Source organism: Acipenser ruthenus, chromosome 29 (genome assembly GCF_902713425.1).
Source record: "Acipenser ruthenus chromosome 29, fAciRut3.2 maternal haplotype, whole genome shotgun sequence".
Lineage (NCBI taxonomy): Eukaryota > Metazoa > Chordata > Actinopteri > Acipenseriformes > Acipenseridae > Acipenser > Acipenser ruthenus.
In genome coordinates this window covers 9,349,989-9,365,902 of record NC_081217.1, presented here as the reverse complement: position 1 = coordinate 9,365,902, position 15,914 = coordinate 9,349,989, and the positions used below count along the sequence as shown (strand labels likewise).

The 15,914-nt window shown below is 40.1% G+C and overlaps 1 protein-coding gene across 2 annotated transcripts in view; it reads left to right on the top strand.

Annotated features, from left to right (window-relative positions):
* The window catches only part of LOC117962318 (potassium voltage-gated channel subfamily B member 1-like), a 90,064-nt gene extending 81,463 nt beyond the window's left edge, over positions 1-8,601 (top strand). For both annotated transcript variants that reach the window (XM_059004192.1, XM_059004191.1), the window contains exon 3: positions 6,109-8,601. In XM_059004192.1, the coding sequence (XP_058860175.1) occupies positions 6,109-8,127 (2,019 nt within the window). In that variant the 3' untranslated portion in view covers positions 8,128-8,601. The remainder of the gene's footprint in view (positions 1-6,108) is intronic.
* Positions 8,602-15,914: the final 7,313 nt, after the last annotated feature.

The window sequence follows — 15,914 nt, the reverse complement described above, 5'->3', positions numbered from 1 at the left end:
AATTATTGATGTTCCTTCACAGAGGGCCGATTCCTCTGCTATCCCCTGCCCCCCTCTCTCTCCACAACCTTTCATCGGGATGCACAATACAATCTCCTGTACAAAGGATGTTTTGCAGGACTCAGTGCTGCTCGAGTGCCAGTATATGTATTTTATAACACACGGTAGTGGTTAATAGGATGTCTGCTTTATGTAATGCTAGATTTCTTCTCATCGGTGTGATGCAAACAGACAAGAGGCGTTTTCATTTCCACAGAAAGACCAGTTCACCCTCAAAACCTCTCTATTTAGACTAGCAGTGCAGCTGTGTGGTTCTTGAATCTGAGTACTATTCTGTTAAGATAGGATGCCACTGACAGTACAATATGACATGGAGTCAGTCAACAAAGAATGGGGTCAGACCTTGAGTGAGTAAACATTTGCATACTTGTATAGGTAAGGTTCTCCATGAAAATGAAGAACGCAATGGCCCTTCCTGGAAAATGAACACATGACGCAAGACATTTATGGACAGGCACTTGTCCTAGGTACCCCCTAGCCCTCCCAAGCTGTTGCACTGTTAAATTGTTTTGTGCATTAATGTGTACCCACAAAACACTAAACTAGCTATGAAAATGGACCACAAAAGTGTTAAAAAATACATTTGTTTGCTGACTTTACAGTACTGATGTTAACTCTTCCTTAAGGAGGTGCTCCCGAGTGGCGATTCCAGTAAAGGCACTCTGAGTGGAGTGCAGGATGCTCCCTATAGCCTGGAGATCGCCGGTTTGGGTCCATGCTATTCCACTGTAGGCTGTGGATGGGAGTTCACAGGGGGCAGGGCACAATTGGCAGAGCGCCGCCCGGGGGTGGGGAGGGCTTAGATCGGCCAGGGTGTCCTCTGTTCACTGGCCCAGAGCTGTGTGGTTCTCCGACACTGTAGCTCTGATGGTTTGTGCATGGCAGGCCTGCAGAGTGAAAAGAAGTGACTGGCTGACGCACACGTTTTGGAGGATGTGTGTTTTCATCTTCGTCCCTCCCGACAGTCAGCACCGGGGTTGCAGCGGTGAGAGGGGCTTAAAAAAATTGGGCATTTCAAATTGGGGAGAAAATGGGGTAATAAAAAACAAACAAAAAAACTCTTCCTTAAGGGGGCTGTGGAAGGGTGGTGGGCAATTCACTGACACACACGGGAGGCAGAAGGTTTTATTTGAAACGCTGCACGGGTGCCCAGTTTTATTTTGGGAATTTTATTTTTTATTTTTATTATTTGTTGCCAGATGGTAAGCAGGGGTTGCACTTGTATCTGACAGCACACACAGGTGCTCTAAAATAATAATGAAAGCCAAAGGTGAAATAAAAAGAGAAAATAAAACACAGTAATAAAACTACAAAATAAAGGTGCTGCTTATGCAGTGCCCCGCCACTAAGCCGGTCAGTACAGGCCGCCGACCTACGCTCTGCTATTCCCTATACACTGGGAGTTTTCCCGGTAAAACTACACACGTCCCTTCGGGTACGTAATTACTTATTTTAATTCTTGATTTATTTGTTTAAGGCGGGCTGTCTTCCTCAGCCATGCCTGCCTGGTTTGTTCTCTCTTCAACCGCTGGCGTTCCGGAGAGAGGGTATTCTCTCTCCGGCCACCCAAATGCACAACCAGGCGCAGTACTTATGGGCCGAGCAATCCCCCAAGGCCCGCCTCTCAGCCACTCAGAGAGGGAAAGCCAACACACCCTCTTCCCTACCTACCCGTGTCATCGCCGTGACTGACAGGCAGATCTTACGTGGCTGCCGCCCTCTTCCTGCAGAACCACACATGCGCCAGACAGTCAGCACAGACCTACCTCCCCTCCCTCCCGTGTTACAGGGGCAGTAAAACACCTTAGGGATTTCTTGTTTGGTTTTCAGCAACTATTACGAGAAAGTTAAATTCCCTGAAACAGCAGCAGCAAATCCAATACAGAATCCAATCTGCCACAATAAGAGTGCAGTCGGGACCGATGTCTTAGCAGGCTTGACAGCAAGGTCTGCATTGACTGAGGCTGAAACAAACAAGGGCCACTCAGCACTTCCCATGAGGTTTCTCCTCTGAGTTTGATACTATAAAAAGATCTCTGCGCTGTCTGTCTCGGGGGTATCCTGGAGATTGCACAGCAGCTATTTTTATCCCACTGCTATGCAGGTAATTTTCCCCATGAGACAGCCGACAGTGTTTAATGCTTAATGTAACTTGACAATGCCCGGTTAAAAGGCAGGGGTGTTTTTTTATTTTTTTTGACGGGAAGCTGTTTTCAAGCAGAGAAGCATGAGAGGTATTCACTCTATTTAAAAGAGATAGTAGAGCAGTAGCTTTGTACAGAATTCAAGCATTTCCCCTGTAATGTTACAAGCTTATTAAAATGATAGCAACGACTTTAAAGCTGGATAACCCACAGTGAGTTGTAGTTTATTGTGCATTCACATTCCTGAAGCACGGTTTGCTACATTCTAGGAGGGATTTAGTTCCATTTCTGTACTTTGAGATTGAACATGTTAACATATTTTGAATTTTGTTTGTGAACTAGGAAGTTTTTATTCTACTGTATTGCTATGGCATGGTACTATGTTGCAGATAATATTGAAAATAAAGGGAGAGCAGTGTTTTTATAATAAATACATATATAAGGGATTTCAATTAATTAATTACACAGGTTCATGTTAGAAGAGATTACATTTTTTGTTGATAGATTAATTGTTTAAATGTAAAAAAATAAATGAACACAAAATAATGAAGGAGTTTACTGAAACAGCCATTCTGGCAATGATACACGTTAAAACTCTTAGTTCACTGAGAGTATACTGTTATTACATTACCACATCTTCAAAGATTTGTGATTATTCAAACGCTCACATGCTATAGATTAATCAATTAATAGAATATGTCAAATGTAAAACCCAAGCTTAGAAGACAACCCAAAATGGTCCAAAAGTTATTCAGCTTTTATTAATCAATATGTGTGGTCATCTTCAGGTTGTATGGCTATTAATGAAGGCATTCATCTTTATCATTAAATATCAGTTTTTCATCTTCCAGGTGATTATAAGGTGATGAAGTGAAGGCATGTTTTGCAGTCTGATAAGTGGGTCATGAATTACTAATATTCCACTGTGACCAGAGCAGGGGCAGGCAGACTATTTTTAAATAGGAATCTTATATCATGTTTGGTTTAAAATCAATGCCAAGACTTTTAACTGAAAATAGAAATAATTGGTCTGAATTTTTGGGCTCAGTAGGTTTATCGTTAAAGTCTGGACAGTTTCATTAAACAGTATTCCTGTACAAATTGCTTGAGTGATTCAATATTTTGTGAGCTCAAATGCCACTTCTCCATCTGCATCTTGAAACCAGGCTGTAAAACTCAATCTCATTGTGTTCTAGTATCAAGCTGGGGTTCCCGTCCGCAGTCTAATATCAACCGCCTACTCTTTGAAACATTAAGTCAAAGATCATTTGAATGTATCTATTGTCTTTAGAATTGCTATTTACAAATGATTTCAACAACCTCCACATTCCCTAACAGTGTGTATATGTATTTTATCTTTCATAGTACAGCAACCTTTACGATATATACAGAAGTGTGCTCATTTATTACAACACACTGCTTCTGTTTTGATTTGTTGTGCATATGAAATCAAACTACTGTCACTGAAAATCTTGGAACATTTTCAAAATAGGCAAATAAGTGTCTAATTTAATTGATGACTTCAATAGGCCACACATGCAATTCATTTTAAATAGTAAGAGGAAAGGAACACATAGCCACAAATGGTAAAATGCAGAAGTCTTTTTAGAAGTGGTTTAAGATGCCTAATTAAAGCACAAAGTGGTCTAACAGTTTCACACAGGAGCGCCTACTGTGTGTGTGTGTGTGTATATATACAGCCTTCATGTTCAGTCCATTTTTTGCAGTACACCTTTTAAAAGCAGCTTCTTTTCCATTGGATACTGTTTTAGTTACTTCCACCATCAGTGTGAGTTGGTTCTGCCAGCCCGCTATCCAACCCGGGGCCGACAGACAGACAGACAGAGAGACAGACAGACCGACAGACAGAGAGACAGAGAGACAGACAGACCGACAGACAGAGAGACAGAGAGACAGACAGACCGACAGACAGAGAGACAGAGAGACAGACAGACAGACCGACAGACAGAGAGACAGAGAGACAGACAGACCGACAGACAGAGAGACAGAGAGACAGACAGACAGACCGAGAGACAGACCGACATACCAACAGACAGACAGACAGACAGACAGACAGAGAGAGACATACCAACAGACAGACTGACTGACAGACAGACAGATAGAGAGAGATACAGACAGAGACAGACAGACAGACAGACAGACAGACAGACAGACAGAGAGACATACCAACAGAGAGAGACAGACAGACAGACAGACAGACAGACAGACAGACAGACAGACAGAGAGACAGTCAGTCAGTCAGTTCCAATGGGAACCGAGCTGATCTCGATCTGCTGCTGATGGAAATGGGCCCGACTCACTTCATACCGCTTTTGAATCAGTCCCAGGGGCGGGTGGAAATGAAGCAAAAGCCTCCAGTGTGGATATATTGCAATATCTGCCTCTGGGAACTTTGGATTTCACTAGAAATCTCTCACACCTTACTGAAAGTGTGTGTCTATTTCAAGTTACATGAGTAACAGGATATTTACCATGACTGAAAAAAAACACTACAAAAAGAGAGCCATGTGACAACAGGTTACCTTCCTTTAAATTCCTGCTTTTAAATTGATCAGACAAGAGAGTGAGGGAGTGTACTGTAGGTGGCTATGAGGAATATAATCAAATATATAGCGAAATGCACAGATCTTAAGTGCTGCCCAGGCTTCGAATCTGGTTTGGCTTGGCGTGTTTTAAATGAAGGGAACACATCACAATCCTCAATAACTCCCTCAGGACTGTGAAAGATTCTAACAGACAAGGCTCAGTCAATACGTCAGCGTGTTTGTCTGTTCTGACAGCTTTTGGATTGAGAACATGACGTGTGGTTAATTAACCGACACCTCATTTTATCAGCAAATCTGCTGCCGCACTGATCAATCTGAAACTGCTGTTGAATTGTTAATACACTTTCATTCGCAAAGCAGAGATGGATACTGTGTCACCGAATATACATTAAAATTAGCATGTTAAAGGTGTGCTGAATATCCATTGTATCCACAGCCAGAACACTTTAGAATTTCTGACTGCGCCAAACCCTATGGTATACAAATTTCAATATTGACGACACTGAGCAAGACTTCAAGTCAAAACGCTTGTCAAAGAATTGTAGTTTATTTTAGTATTACTGTATTGCCATTTTAATTGAAATAAAATGCATAGCTGCAGTATAAAACACTATATTATCCATGATACAATTCACTTTATTTGGGGTTTACAGGTTCCTGCTTTGACTTGGTACCTGGAGTGTACAGTATTAATACCTTTGACTTTCTACCTGGAGTGTACAGTATTAATGCCTTTGACTTGCTACCTGGAGTGTACAGTAGTAATGCCTTGACACACACTCTGCTTGAAACCCCCAAATAACTCAAGATGACATGGGCTTGCATTTATGAAGGAATATGATCTACTTACGTTTACAGCTGGAGCAAATATGTTCAGAATGCATTGTAAAGGAGTGGGGGTGGAGCAGGAGAAACAGACACCGAGCTGCACCAGCAGGGGGAGTGGCCCTGGGACTGTGAACATCTGTAAATAGCTGTCATTGGTTGTTGTGTGTTCCTGTGTGAATTGGTCCATGTGATGCCTTAATTTAAGTAAATGTTTATAATGTTATGTCTGCCTGTCTCCAACCAGGTCCACTATGACTGTATTTAGGTGGCCTGGTTGGGGCAGTCTGTCATTGGTTCCTGTTTTTTCTGTTTCTTGAATAAAAAGAGCTTTGATTTATTTGAATCACTGTTTCCTCACCCTGTCTCTGCCGCTGCTAAAGCACAATGCATAAGAAATAGTTTTTTTTCCCTGTTGATAGATTTTTGTATCATTAGACAGTTAGTTATTAGGTTTCCCTTTTTATTTTTTTTCAAACGCTAATTATTATTTTGTTGTTGTTCTTTTCCAGATTTTGGCAATCATATCCATCCTCTTCATTGTATTATCGACGATTGCCTTGTCTCTCAACACCCTCCCAGAGCTGCAGGATATGGATGAATTCGGACAGGTCACTGACAACCCCCAACTGGCTCACGTGGAAGCCGTTTGCATTGCATGGTTCACCATGGAGTACCTGCTACGGTTCCTATCTTCCCCCAGCAAATGGAAGTTCTTCAAAGGGCCTCTGAACGTGATCGACCTGTTGGCCATTTTGCCCTACTACATCACAATCTTCCTTACAGAGTCCAATAAAAGTGTGCTACAGTTCCAGAACGTCAGAAGAGTGGTCCAGATATTCCGGATCATGAGGATCTTGAGGATTCTGAAGCTCGCCAGACATTCCACAGGCTTGCAGTCTCTTGGATTCACCCTGAGACGAAGCTACAATGAGCTGGGGTTGCTCATTTTGTTTCTAGCAATGGGCATCATGATATTCTCCAGCTTGGTGTTCTTTGCTGAGAAGGACGAGGATGACACAAAGTTTAAGAGCATCCCTGCTTCTTTCTGGTGGGCTACCATCACCATGACCACAGTAGGGTATGGAGATATCTATCCTAAGACTCTTTTGGGTAAAATAGTTGGGGGGCTTTGTTGTATCGCTGGGGTGTTGGTGATTGCTCTTCCTATACCAATTATTGTGAACAATTTCTCAGAATTCTACAAGGAACAAAAGAGGCAAGAAAAGGCAATCAAGCGGCGAGAAGCCCTTGAGAGGGCAAAGAGAAATGGAAGCATCGTTTCAATGAACATGAAGGATGCTTTTGCCCGCAGTATAGAACTGATGGACATTGTGGTGGAGAAGAGTGGAGAAAGCATGGGGAAGAAGGAGAAGGTGCAGGACAACCACCTTTCACCCAACAAATGGAAATGGACAAAACGGAACACGTCAGAGACGAGCTCCAACAAGTCTTTAAATATTAAAGAGCAAGGCTCGCCAGACACAGCCCGGCCGAGCACTAGCCCTCAGCATCTCAATGTGCAAACGCTGGAAGAAATGTATACTAAAATGGCCGAAACCCAATCCCAGCCCAACCTCAATACCAAAGAGGGAGGCCAGTCATCAAAAGTAGGCAAACAAAGGGATGAAATAGAGATGGACATTATCCCGGGCCCAGCAGATCCTGTGCTGGCCCCCCCTGAAGGAATTATTGACATGAGAAGCATGTCTAGTATCGACAGTTTTATAAGTTGTGCTACAGAGTTTCCGGAAAGCGGGAGATTCTCTCACAGTCCAATCACCTCCCTGTCCTTCAAAGTCAGTGCGAATCCGTCTCTGGAGACCACTCACGAGTACGAAGGACTGCTCTCTCCCAAAACCGCCACCAGCGCACAAATTTATCCGGTCAAGGGGAACAATTTCCTGGAGATGAATTGCAACAATCCCAATTCCCAACCCCCTTCCTTCAGATTCAACAATCCGTTGAAATCCAGGTCCTTCAAAGTGAATTTCCGGGAAGCCGATGCTTTTCAAAGCGCACCTGGAATGTCAGCTTCTGTTATAGATACTCTGAGTGGGCCTCTTTCAGATAGCTCTCTGTTTTCTGACCGGTCTCTGCTCAGTCCAGAAGTCTCAATCTACACAACAGCCAGTAGCAAAACACCTCCTATATCCCCAGAGAGCCTCATGCCAAACGTGTTCACCTTCCATGATGCTTCCATTAACAAATATATTGATGCAGACACCGATGAAGAAGAACATTTACAAGATGGGACTGATGCAAGTGCTTCCAAATGGCTCCTGGGTAACGCAAGCCCAAAGTACAACGTGAACAGCGGTTATCAGAAGCAGAGAGGCAGCCACCTAGAAGTAGCAGCATCACAGAGGTTAATGGGTCAAAACTGCATTTTCCCTTTGGAGGGCATTGCAGGGAGCAGCACACCAGGCTGCAATCAGGAAAGCAACAAAGTGGAGAACCACATCTCACAAGACATCCGCTTTCCAAACAGCGAACGAAGCCGCTCCAACACGTACAATGAAAGCATCTGACTGCTTCTAGACCAACGACAGAGAGAGGGACGTTACACAGGAAAACTGACATCTTCTTTAGGGGAAAAACGAGAGCTTTTGCATGGCATGATCAGCTGTTTCGAAGAAGCCAAGGAGAGGTGTGAAGGGAGCCAGTCCTGCTTAAGATGGGATTTGGATATTACTGTGAATTTCCAAATACTGATTAAAATATATTCTACTCTCCTTTTCTTCTCCCGGAATGGGGGAGAAACAGGCTGACAGTTCTGTGTGAATCACAGTTTTAATATGGACCTCTTGTGGAGGCTACAAGTACTATATGTAAATACAGGACTATGAATACAAATAAAAAATAAAAAAGCACCTTGAAATGTTAGATTGTTTTGCAATGTGCTATAAGGAGGATATACCAGAGCTGTCATACTTCATTGATTTCATTTGTCCACATGTAGGAAGCACCTGTTTTAATATTAAATGGGTTGTTTTAATATTGAAGTAATGCCTTGTTACTTTACCCAAAACAGACCTTAGATACAGGGTTGCTGATAAACTGTTAGAATGAATTGCACTGTTTCTCATGAAAGCTGGGCGATTTAAAACACCAACATAGTCCAGTTCTGAATAGGGGGAAAAATCGAATTACAAGCATTGATGCACAGACACACTTGCTAGGAGATTGCTAGGGTTGGTATTGTTTCTAAATATCACGTGCAGGGTTTACATGTATTTACAGTCCTTACTTTAGACACACAAAGCGCCATTTTCAACAACAAATGTTAGTCTGTCCCCCATATGACATTGTCATAAACAGCAAACACCGCATTATGAGCAGGTTCAGTAGTACACATGGTCTGGGTGTTTTGGAAATAGAATTTCCAATCGAGAATGGTGCAGCTCCTTCTGTAAATCTACATTCAAATAATGTCTTCTGCACGCACTCACAAATTGTTCTGATCTCTTCTGATTATTTTGTAGCTAGTCATTCTGCCTCTTCACTGCTATTTTATAAATAGACGTTAATGTTTGCTTATTATATTTTGATGTCTTAAGAGCCAAAGAACTTGGTGTTCTAATAAGTGGCACTGGAACCATTTTTAAAGTGGGGGTGCTGAAAGCAATTAAACAAAACTGTAAGCCCTGTATATGATGGAAGCCATGCAAAGCCATCGGCAACCCCAGCGCTCCTAGTTCCAGCGCCCCTGGTTCTAACAGGGACGTGCATCACAAGAGAATGTCTCTTCTTGTAAAGTTGCGTTTGGCAGGAGCAGATGAGTGAGAGCTGGGTTATGTTCTTTTTATCTATTGTTTGGAAGGTACATCTCTTTCTCTGAATTCAACACCTGCAATGCAAAGACAGCGAGAAATCTACTAGTGCAATGAAAGTGGGTGTCAGCCCGTATGTAGAAAGACTCTGGCTGACAAGCAGGTTAACGCTAACACATATACTCCAAACATGCTCTGTTAGATATACCATCCAGTATATTTGCAGCCACCCCACATTCAAAAAGCTATGCTAGAGCCTGTTCTGAAAGATGCATAGCAGGACTATCTCATTTTAGAGTGCCTGTTAGACTTGTGTTTAAGTTTAATTTAACAACATAATTACAATATCCTCCTGCACCTTGTAATTATATGTAAAATATTTCTATTGTATTATATACATTTCTAGACAGAATTCTCCTACCTTATATCATATATCATACCCATTTGAGACGCTTTTTGTGTCCCGCTGCTTGTGCCCTAACTGACTGCTTACAAGTCAGGTAGATTTCTCGTGCCTTTTCTTGTAAGCTCAACTTAGGACTCAGTTCCTTCTCTATACACAGCCTACGTTTAGCTAGAATTCAAGAGAGGAACGCGTTAAAGTTTGTGTCTCTGGATGTGGTCAAGGCCTAGTGCATACTGTCACACGCACACAACTCTTAGCACTGCTGGGGGGTGGGGCTTCACTGTTTCCACGGCAACCGCAGCCTACCACATTGGAACCCTTCAAGCCAGTGTTGACTGCTGTAAATGATGATCATGCATTGTTAATATGTGTATCTGTTGTAAATATTATTATGATTGTCTTCACTGAAGTTTTGCGACTGCTACGGTTTATAGTAAAATGTGGGGAAAAAAGATGAGTCAGGTTGGTAGGCCATACCCCTCACCCCCCTCACCCAAATACAACTCGCCAGTGAGGACAATTATTTTATCACATGCTACAAGAATGATGTGCAAAGAAGTCTGAACTGCCTGGGTTTTCTCTCCTTCACAAAGCAAAAAAGACACTGTGTTGAGATGTGCTTCAGATTGTGAAATGGTTACCAAGGGAACCTGGCCCGGATACTCTGTTTACCCTGTCACTTCCTGTCTGCCATGGAGTCGCTTCCTGTATGTGTTTGGTGTATGGAAGTGGTTATATGACCGCCATGCATCTCAGAGTAGTCTATTTTTCTGTTCAAATATATTAAAAGAATTATCAGTATTTTTAGCAGATTTTTATTAGAGGCAACTCAGTAAAAAATATATTAAAACAATTTATTTTGTATTATGAATTATAATAATGGATTAGGTAGAAGAAAATGTTCCTTTATGTAGAGACAATCGTTCATTTTGTGTAGAGCACTTGCTAATCGCTGAATGACTTTGTTTTTGTTTTGTTTGTTTTCTGTTTGTTTGTTTTGCAGTCAGTTTGTCTGCGTGAGGTTATCAAGTCATGTATGATGTTCTACCTTTGTTTCTACAGTCACCGGTACACAGGGCTGTGTGAAGGTGCATTATATCATCATAATCAATGGATTTGGGTGAAATACCAAGATATTATCATAGGGTTAATAGAACAGCAAACTGACATTTTGGACAAACTACGTATGTGCGCGTGTGATTTCACATGCCTGAAGCCCACGCCCACCATCTCCCCTTTTCTTGTTGATGTTCCCATGGAAACCAACAAAGACAAGAACAGTCGTCTTTTGTTTTTATTTATTTGACAGTATTAAACTTTGTGAAATCGTCTATTATTATTATTATTATTATTATTATTATTATTTAATATGCTGCTAGCAATGGGAAAAAAAATTTGATGAGGTAAAAATAAGGTGACCCATTTTCACTGGGACAGTTCAGGCTTTTCAACCCAAGGCATTCTGGTACATTTTACCTGCCTCAGGTACCATTCACTTACCTCTTTCCTTTAAGAGAAGCAAGACTACGCTTACCAGAATGCATTGGGTTGTGAGTTGAAAAGCCACTGTCCCGGTGAACACAGAGCCATATGGTCACCTTACGGTAAAGAGACAAAAAAAAAAAAAAACAGCAACTGATATTTAAAAGTCTACGTTAAAGTAATGGTTTTCCTTTCTCGTTTTCAGTGGGGACTTTTTCAAGGAGTGCTAGTTTTGTTTCTGCTCTATTAAATCTGTTTTTAAAGTGTGATTGATGTGTTTGAATGTTTAGCGTTGACTTCAGCGTGCGTATATCAAAACTGGGAGTACTGGAAGAGCGTACCAAACGCGAGCGGTAAACAAAGAGACTTCGGCATGTTCCGCTACGTACTGAAGAGAAACAAGTGTCCTAGCCTGCTACAGAAATCAATACGGATGGAAATATTATTTTAGTCTTCTTCTTCGAACAAAGCCGGTACCCAGTTCACTCTTGATACAGCCTTTTTAAAACTCAGACTGTTGGAAGTGTACAGTGTAAGCAATCTCTTGGACAGTTATTTAAATAAATATTTATCTAGACATTCCTGTTTTGTTATGGATTACATTTCGGTGGGATCTGAGTAGTGTTATAGAGCGGTTAATGAGTGCCATCGGGTGAAAGCCTCTGTGTTATATCTCTGTAAACCTTTCTCCTCAAAATACGGGGAATAAACACTGTGGAAGAAACCAGGTGCTGATCATTAGTGTTGATTGGGCTACAAGTCAAAGAGGAGCAAGTAAAGAAACAGCTGCTTGGGTTTGTGGTGATCGCTGTTTTTCTTAGACTCTGTGGAGAACAGCGACCCACACAAACCCAAGCAGCTGCGTTTTCACTTGGAAAGGTAAATCAGCCCGATCGACCCAGTGACACTCACCTGTGGATAGCTTGATCCTAATAATCGATTAATCAGTGCGTGCAGCTCCAATAATGGGACACCCACGCTGTTCTATTTGCAGAGTAGAAACACAGTTGATGACTGTTTGATAAATACAAGACACCTGCAGGAATATCTTAGGTTAGATATTGTAATGTAAGACATATGGATAACTATTAGGAAGACTGGTAATTCAAAGGGAGAAATGCTTTCTTTATAGCATTATTTGTTGTATCAATTTAAAATGTGTGCGGCATGTTTTCAAACCCTAATATGGGGTTGGCTAAGCAACTAAATAGATTTTCACAAACCTTACCAAGGTCTGGAGGGCACTTGTTTCTCTGATTCGTTAGCGAGTGACAATTGCAGCATGCAGGTTAAATTATTTCACAGGGTTCTTCAGGATGTAACTCATTCTCCTTCATTCTCTTTCAGAGAACCTTACTGATCTTATCTCTGTATAGGTCAATCATCAAAAGCATCAAGTTGTTCAATAATATTTATTTTAAAAAGATACTTTTATTTATCTGTATTTTTTGTAACTAGCATTTCAACTGTGTATTCATCTGAAATATGGAAAGGCTGCAGAAGTTTATTTGTCAACTTCAATATTAACACAACGCTTTCATTTGTATCTCCTGCAATAGAGTGCTAGATCTTAACCATTTAGGGGGTTCTCTGTTTAATTTGATATCTTAATAAAGACTTTGAATTTCAAAATGACTTTCCCCTCCCCCAATTAAGTTTCCAAATTAGCCTGTCCTTAAAAGCACAAAATAAACATGTCATGATGTGGTTAAAAAAAAAAAAAAAACAACATTTAGGCTTCTCTTAAATTCTAAGGAAACACCCGATCATTTCAGAGAAATAAAAATGACATGTATAAATACACACACCAATCCCAAACATCCCATCAATATGTAATGTTGTTTGTATGTCTTGAAGTTATTTTTTTTAATTTTATTACTTAGTTTTTACTTGTTGAATTTCTATCCAGTTGTTTCTGTACAGAGTGCTGTTGTTCTATGCATGTAGTGGTATGGAACTGTGAACAATGTGTGACATACAGATCCTGTATTTGTCTTGTAAAATATGTCTAAATGTCTAAGGATTTTAAAAGCAATGTTCCCCACTGCATACTGAATCATAAATAAAGTCAATACAATATAGTCTCCTTTTATATTTTGCTTTGGTTTTCGTTGGGTCAGTTTCACTCCCTATTCTTTTACAGTATCACCTGTTTGACACCATCTGCTCGTAGGCTCATTGGCAGACAGTTTATCTTCCAAAACAACAGCCCAAAGCATACAGCTAAGTCAACTCTGGAATTCTTGAAGAAAACGAAGATAAAAGTTCTGGAACGGCTTTTGCAATCACCAGATCTCAATCCAATAGAAATGCTTCGGACTGATCTGAAAAAAGCTGTAGCCAAGCATTGTGTATCCAATCTGCCTGAGCTGAAGGAAATATGCAAGACAGAATGGGCCCAGATTTCACCAACAAGATGTTTATGATAATTCTTAACCAGTATGTTACATCTGAAAGCCATAATAAAAGCAAAAGGAGGACACGGTAAATAAACAATAATTGTCACAAACGAATACTTTAAATGAAATAAGTGTGTTTGTTTCTTCATAAAGAAATTACTAGATTACTAGAAAATGTGTATTTTGCTTTTTTGTTTGATTAAAAAGTGGTTCAAGTTTAGAACCATGACCCACCAGGAACAACTGCTGCTCAGATGAGTGAAGGAATCCCAGAATTCAATGGGATCTGCTTTAAACTTTGTTGGGCTTGGCTACTCCAATTGTCTTGATAGCATCTTCACCACTTTTTATTAACATTTAAACACCCCTTTCATATTTTATACGGAGGCTATCTTTTGTCGATGCCGTCCTCCGTTGTAAAGCACTTTGATGAAAGCACACAAAGGGGCAGAATGGTATCGCCTGTTAGTCTCTTTATAGGGACCCTCAATGTTGATAAATCTTGATAAAGAGGATGTTTATTTTCAGATTTCCACTTTTCTGAAAAAGTCCTGGTCTGTATCTAATCCATTAGCGCAGACTGACAACGTTCTAGCATGCACTACGCTGCTGTTTAAGTGAAACTCTTCAGATGCAGCAGCAGTTCCATCAGTGGAATCTGTAGCAGACATCAAGAGAAATGCCAACCACAGTCGATAGCAAGGCCAGCAAAGGACACAAGTTAGAACATATGTTTTGTTAACTGGTAGTTTATTTTTATTTTTGGAAAAGATAGTACAGCTATGGACAAAGGTTTTGAGACATAATTACTTTAAATTATTTTATTTAACATCATGTTATAAAATAAACCAGAAGCCATAATAGCAGTACAGTATTTCAAGTTAGATTTCAAAATGTCACATTTTTCAATTTCTTTCGTTAAATTAAGCCGTATGTAACTCAATATGTTAACGTAGCATTATTCAGCAGGTTTCATACAACTTTTTGAAGCAAAATTAGTTAATTCTATAGGGTGATGCAAAACCCTACAACAGCTATTTCTGCTTAGTTTTTATCAAGCCGGTAGTGCAGAATTAGGTGGACTTTTGACTTATTTAACCTTGTCTGTAGCCCAATAATGAAAGAAATTAAGAAAGGCTCAGATTATTAGATTTATTTTTTCCCCGATTATAATTACTGGGTTGGTTAAGTATTATTAAACTGGCATTATTTACCCGAATTCTGTCTTTTAAATTATAGTAATATAAATTAGACTCTGATAGTGAAATGATACAACAATCTGAACTGTTCTTGTCAGATGGTTTGCATCAGGTGGAAATTTTACATTACACGTTAAAATGAGCTATACAGGTTCATTATATTTATTTAACTATAGTATAGGGTGATTTTAACTCGAAGTTACTGTGTGTAGCGCTTCATACAACACACAGCCGGTCTACAGTTTTTTTTTTTTTTTAATTTTAACTCTCACTTTAACTAGGATTTATTTTTTATTAAGTTTACAATTTTCACTTACCATTGCACTAATTCGATTGAAAAGCGCACAATGCTAGCGAGTTTTCTGAAGAATGCAATGTTTGAGAACTACAGCAGGCACATCCTTTTAACCACAAGGTGGCACTGTTGCGCTGCTCTTTGTACCATCTGTTCATTTACAATGTCTGGCACGATTCTGTGCTTCCTGAATGAATGACAAATTGCAGCTTTCTATAATTAGACAGCATTGCGTTGTAATCCCAGAGTATCACCCTACAGAAATACTGGTAGAACACGTAGCAGAATGGTGACACGATGTATTTAATTTAGAACATATACTGCACAGTCAGGTACCCATACGGTAGCATACAACACACGCGCATGCATATTTATGGGACATAACATTTCAAATCCACATACAAGCCTTTTTTAAATGAGATTTTATCTCGAAATGTAGTTTATATATCTTCAATTAATGTAACGATATCTGCACATGTTATATATATATATATATATATATATATATATATATATATATATATATATATATATATATATATATATATCTTATTTAAGAGATATTTAGAGCTTGAAATGTAATTTCAGATATCTCTAAATGATAATTTGGTTTACCATACATCCTATTCCATTCCGGAGGCTGTGTGGTCCAGTGGTTAAAGAAAGGGGCTTGTAACCAGGAGGTTCTCGGTTCAAATTCCACCTCAGACACTGACTCATTGTGTGACCCTGAGCAAGTCACTTAACCTCCTTGTGCTCCGTCT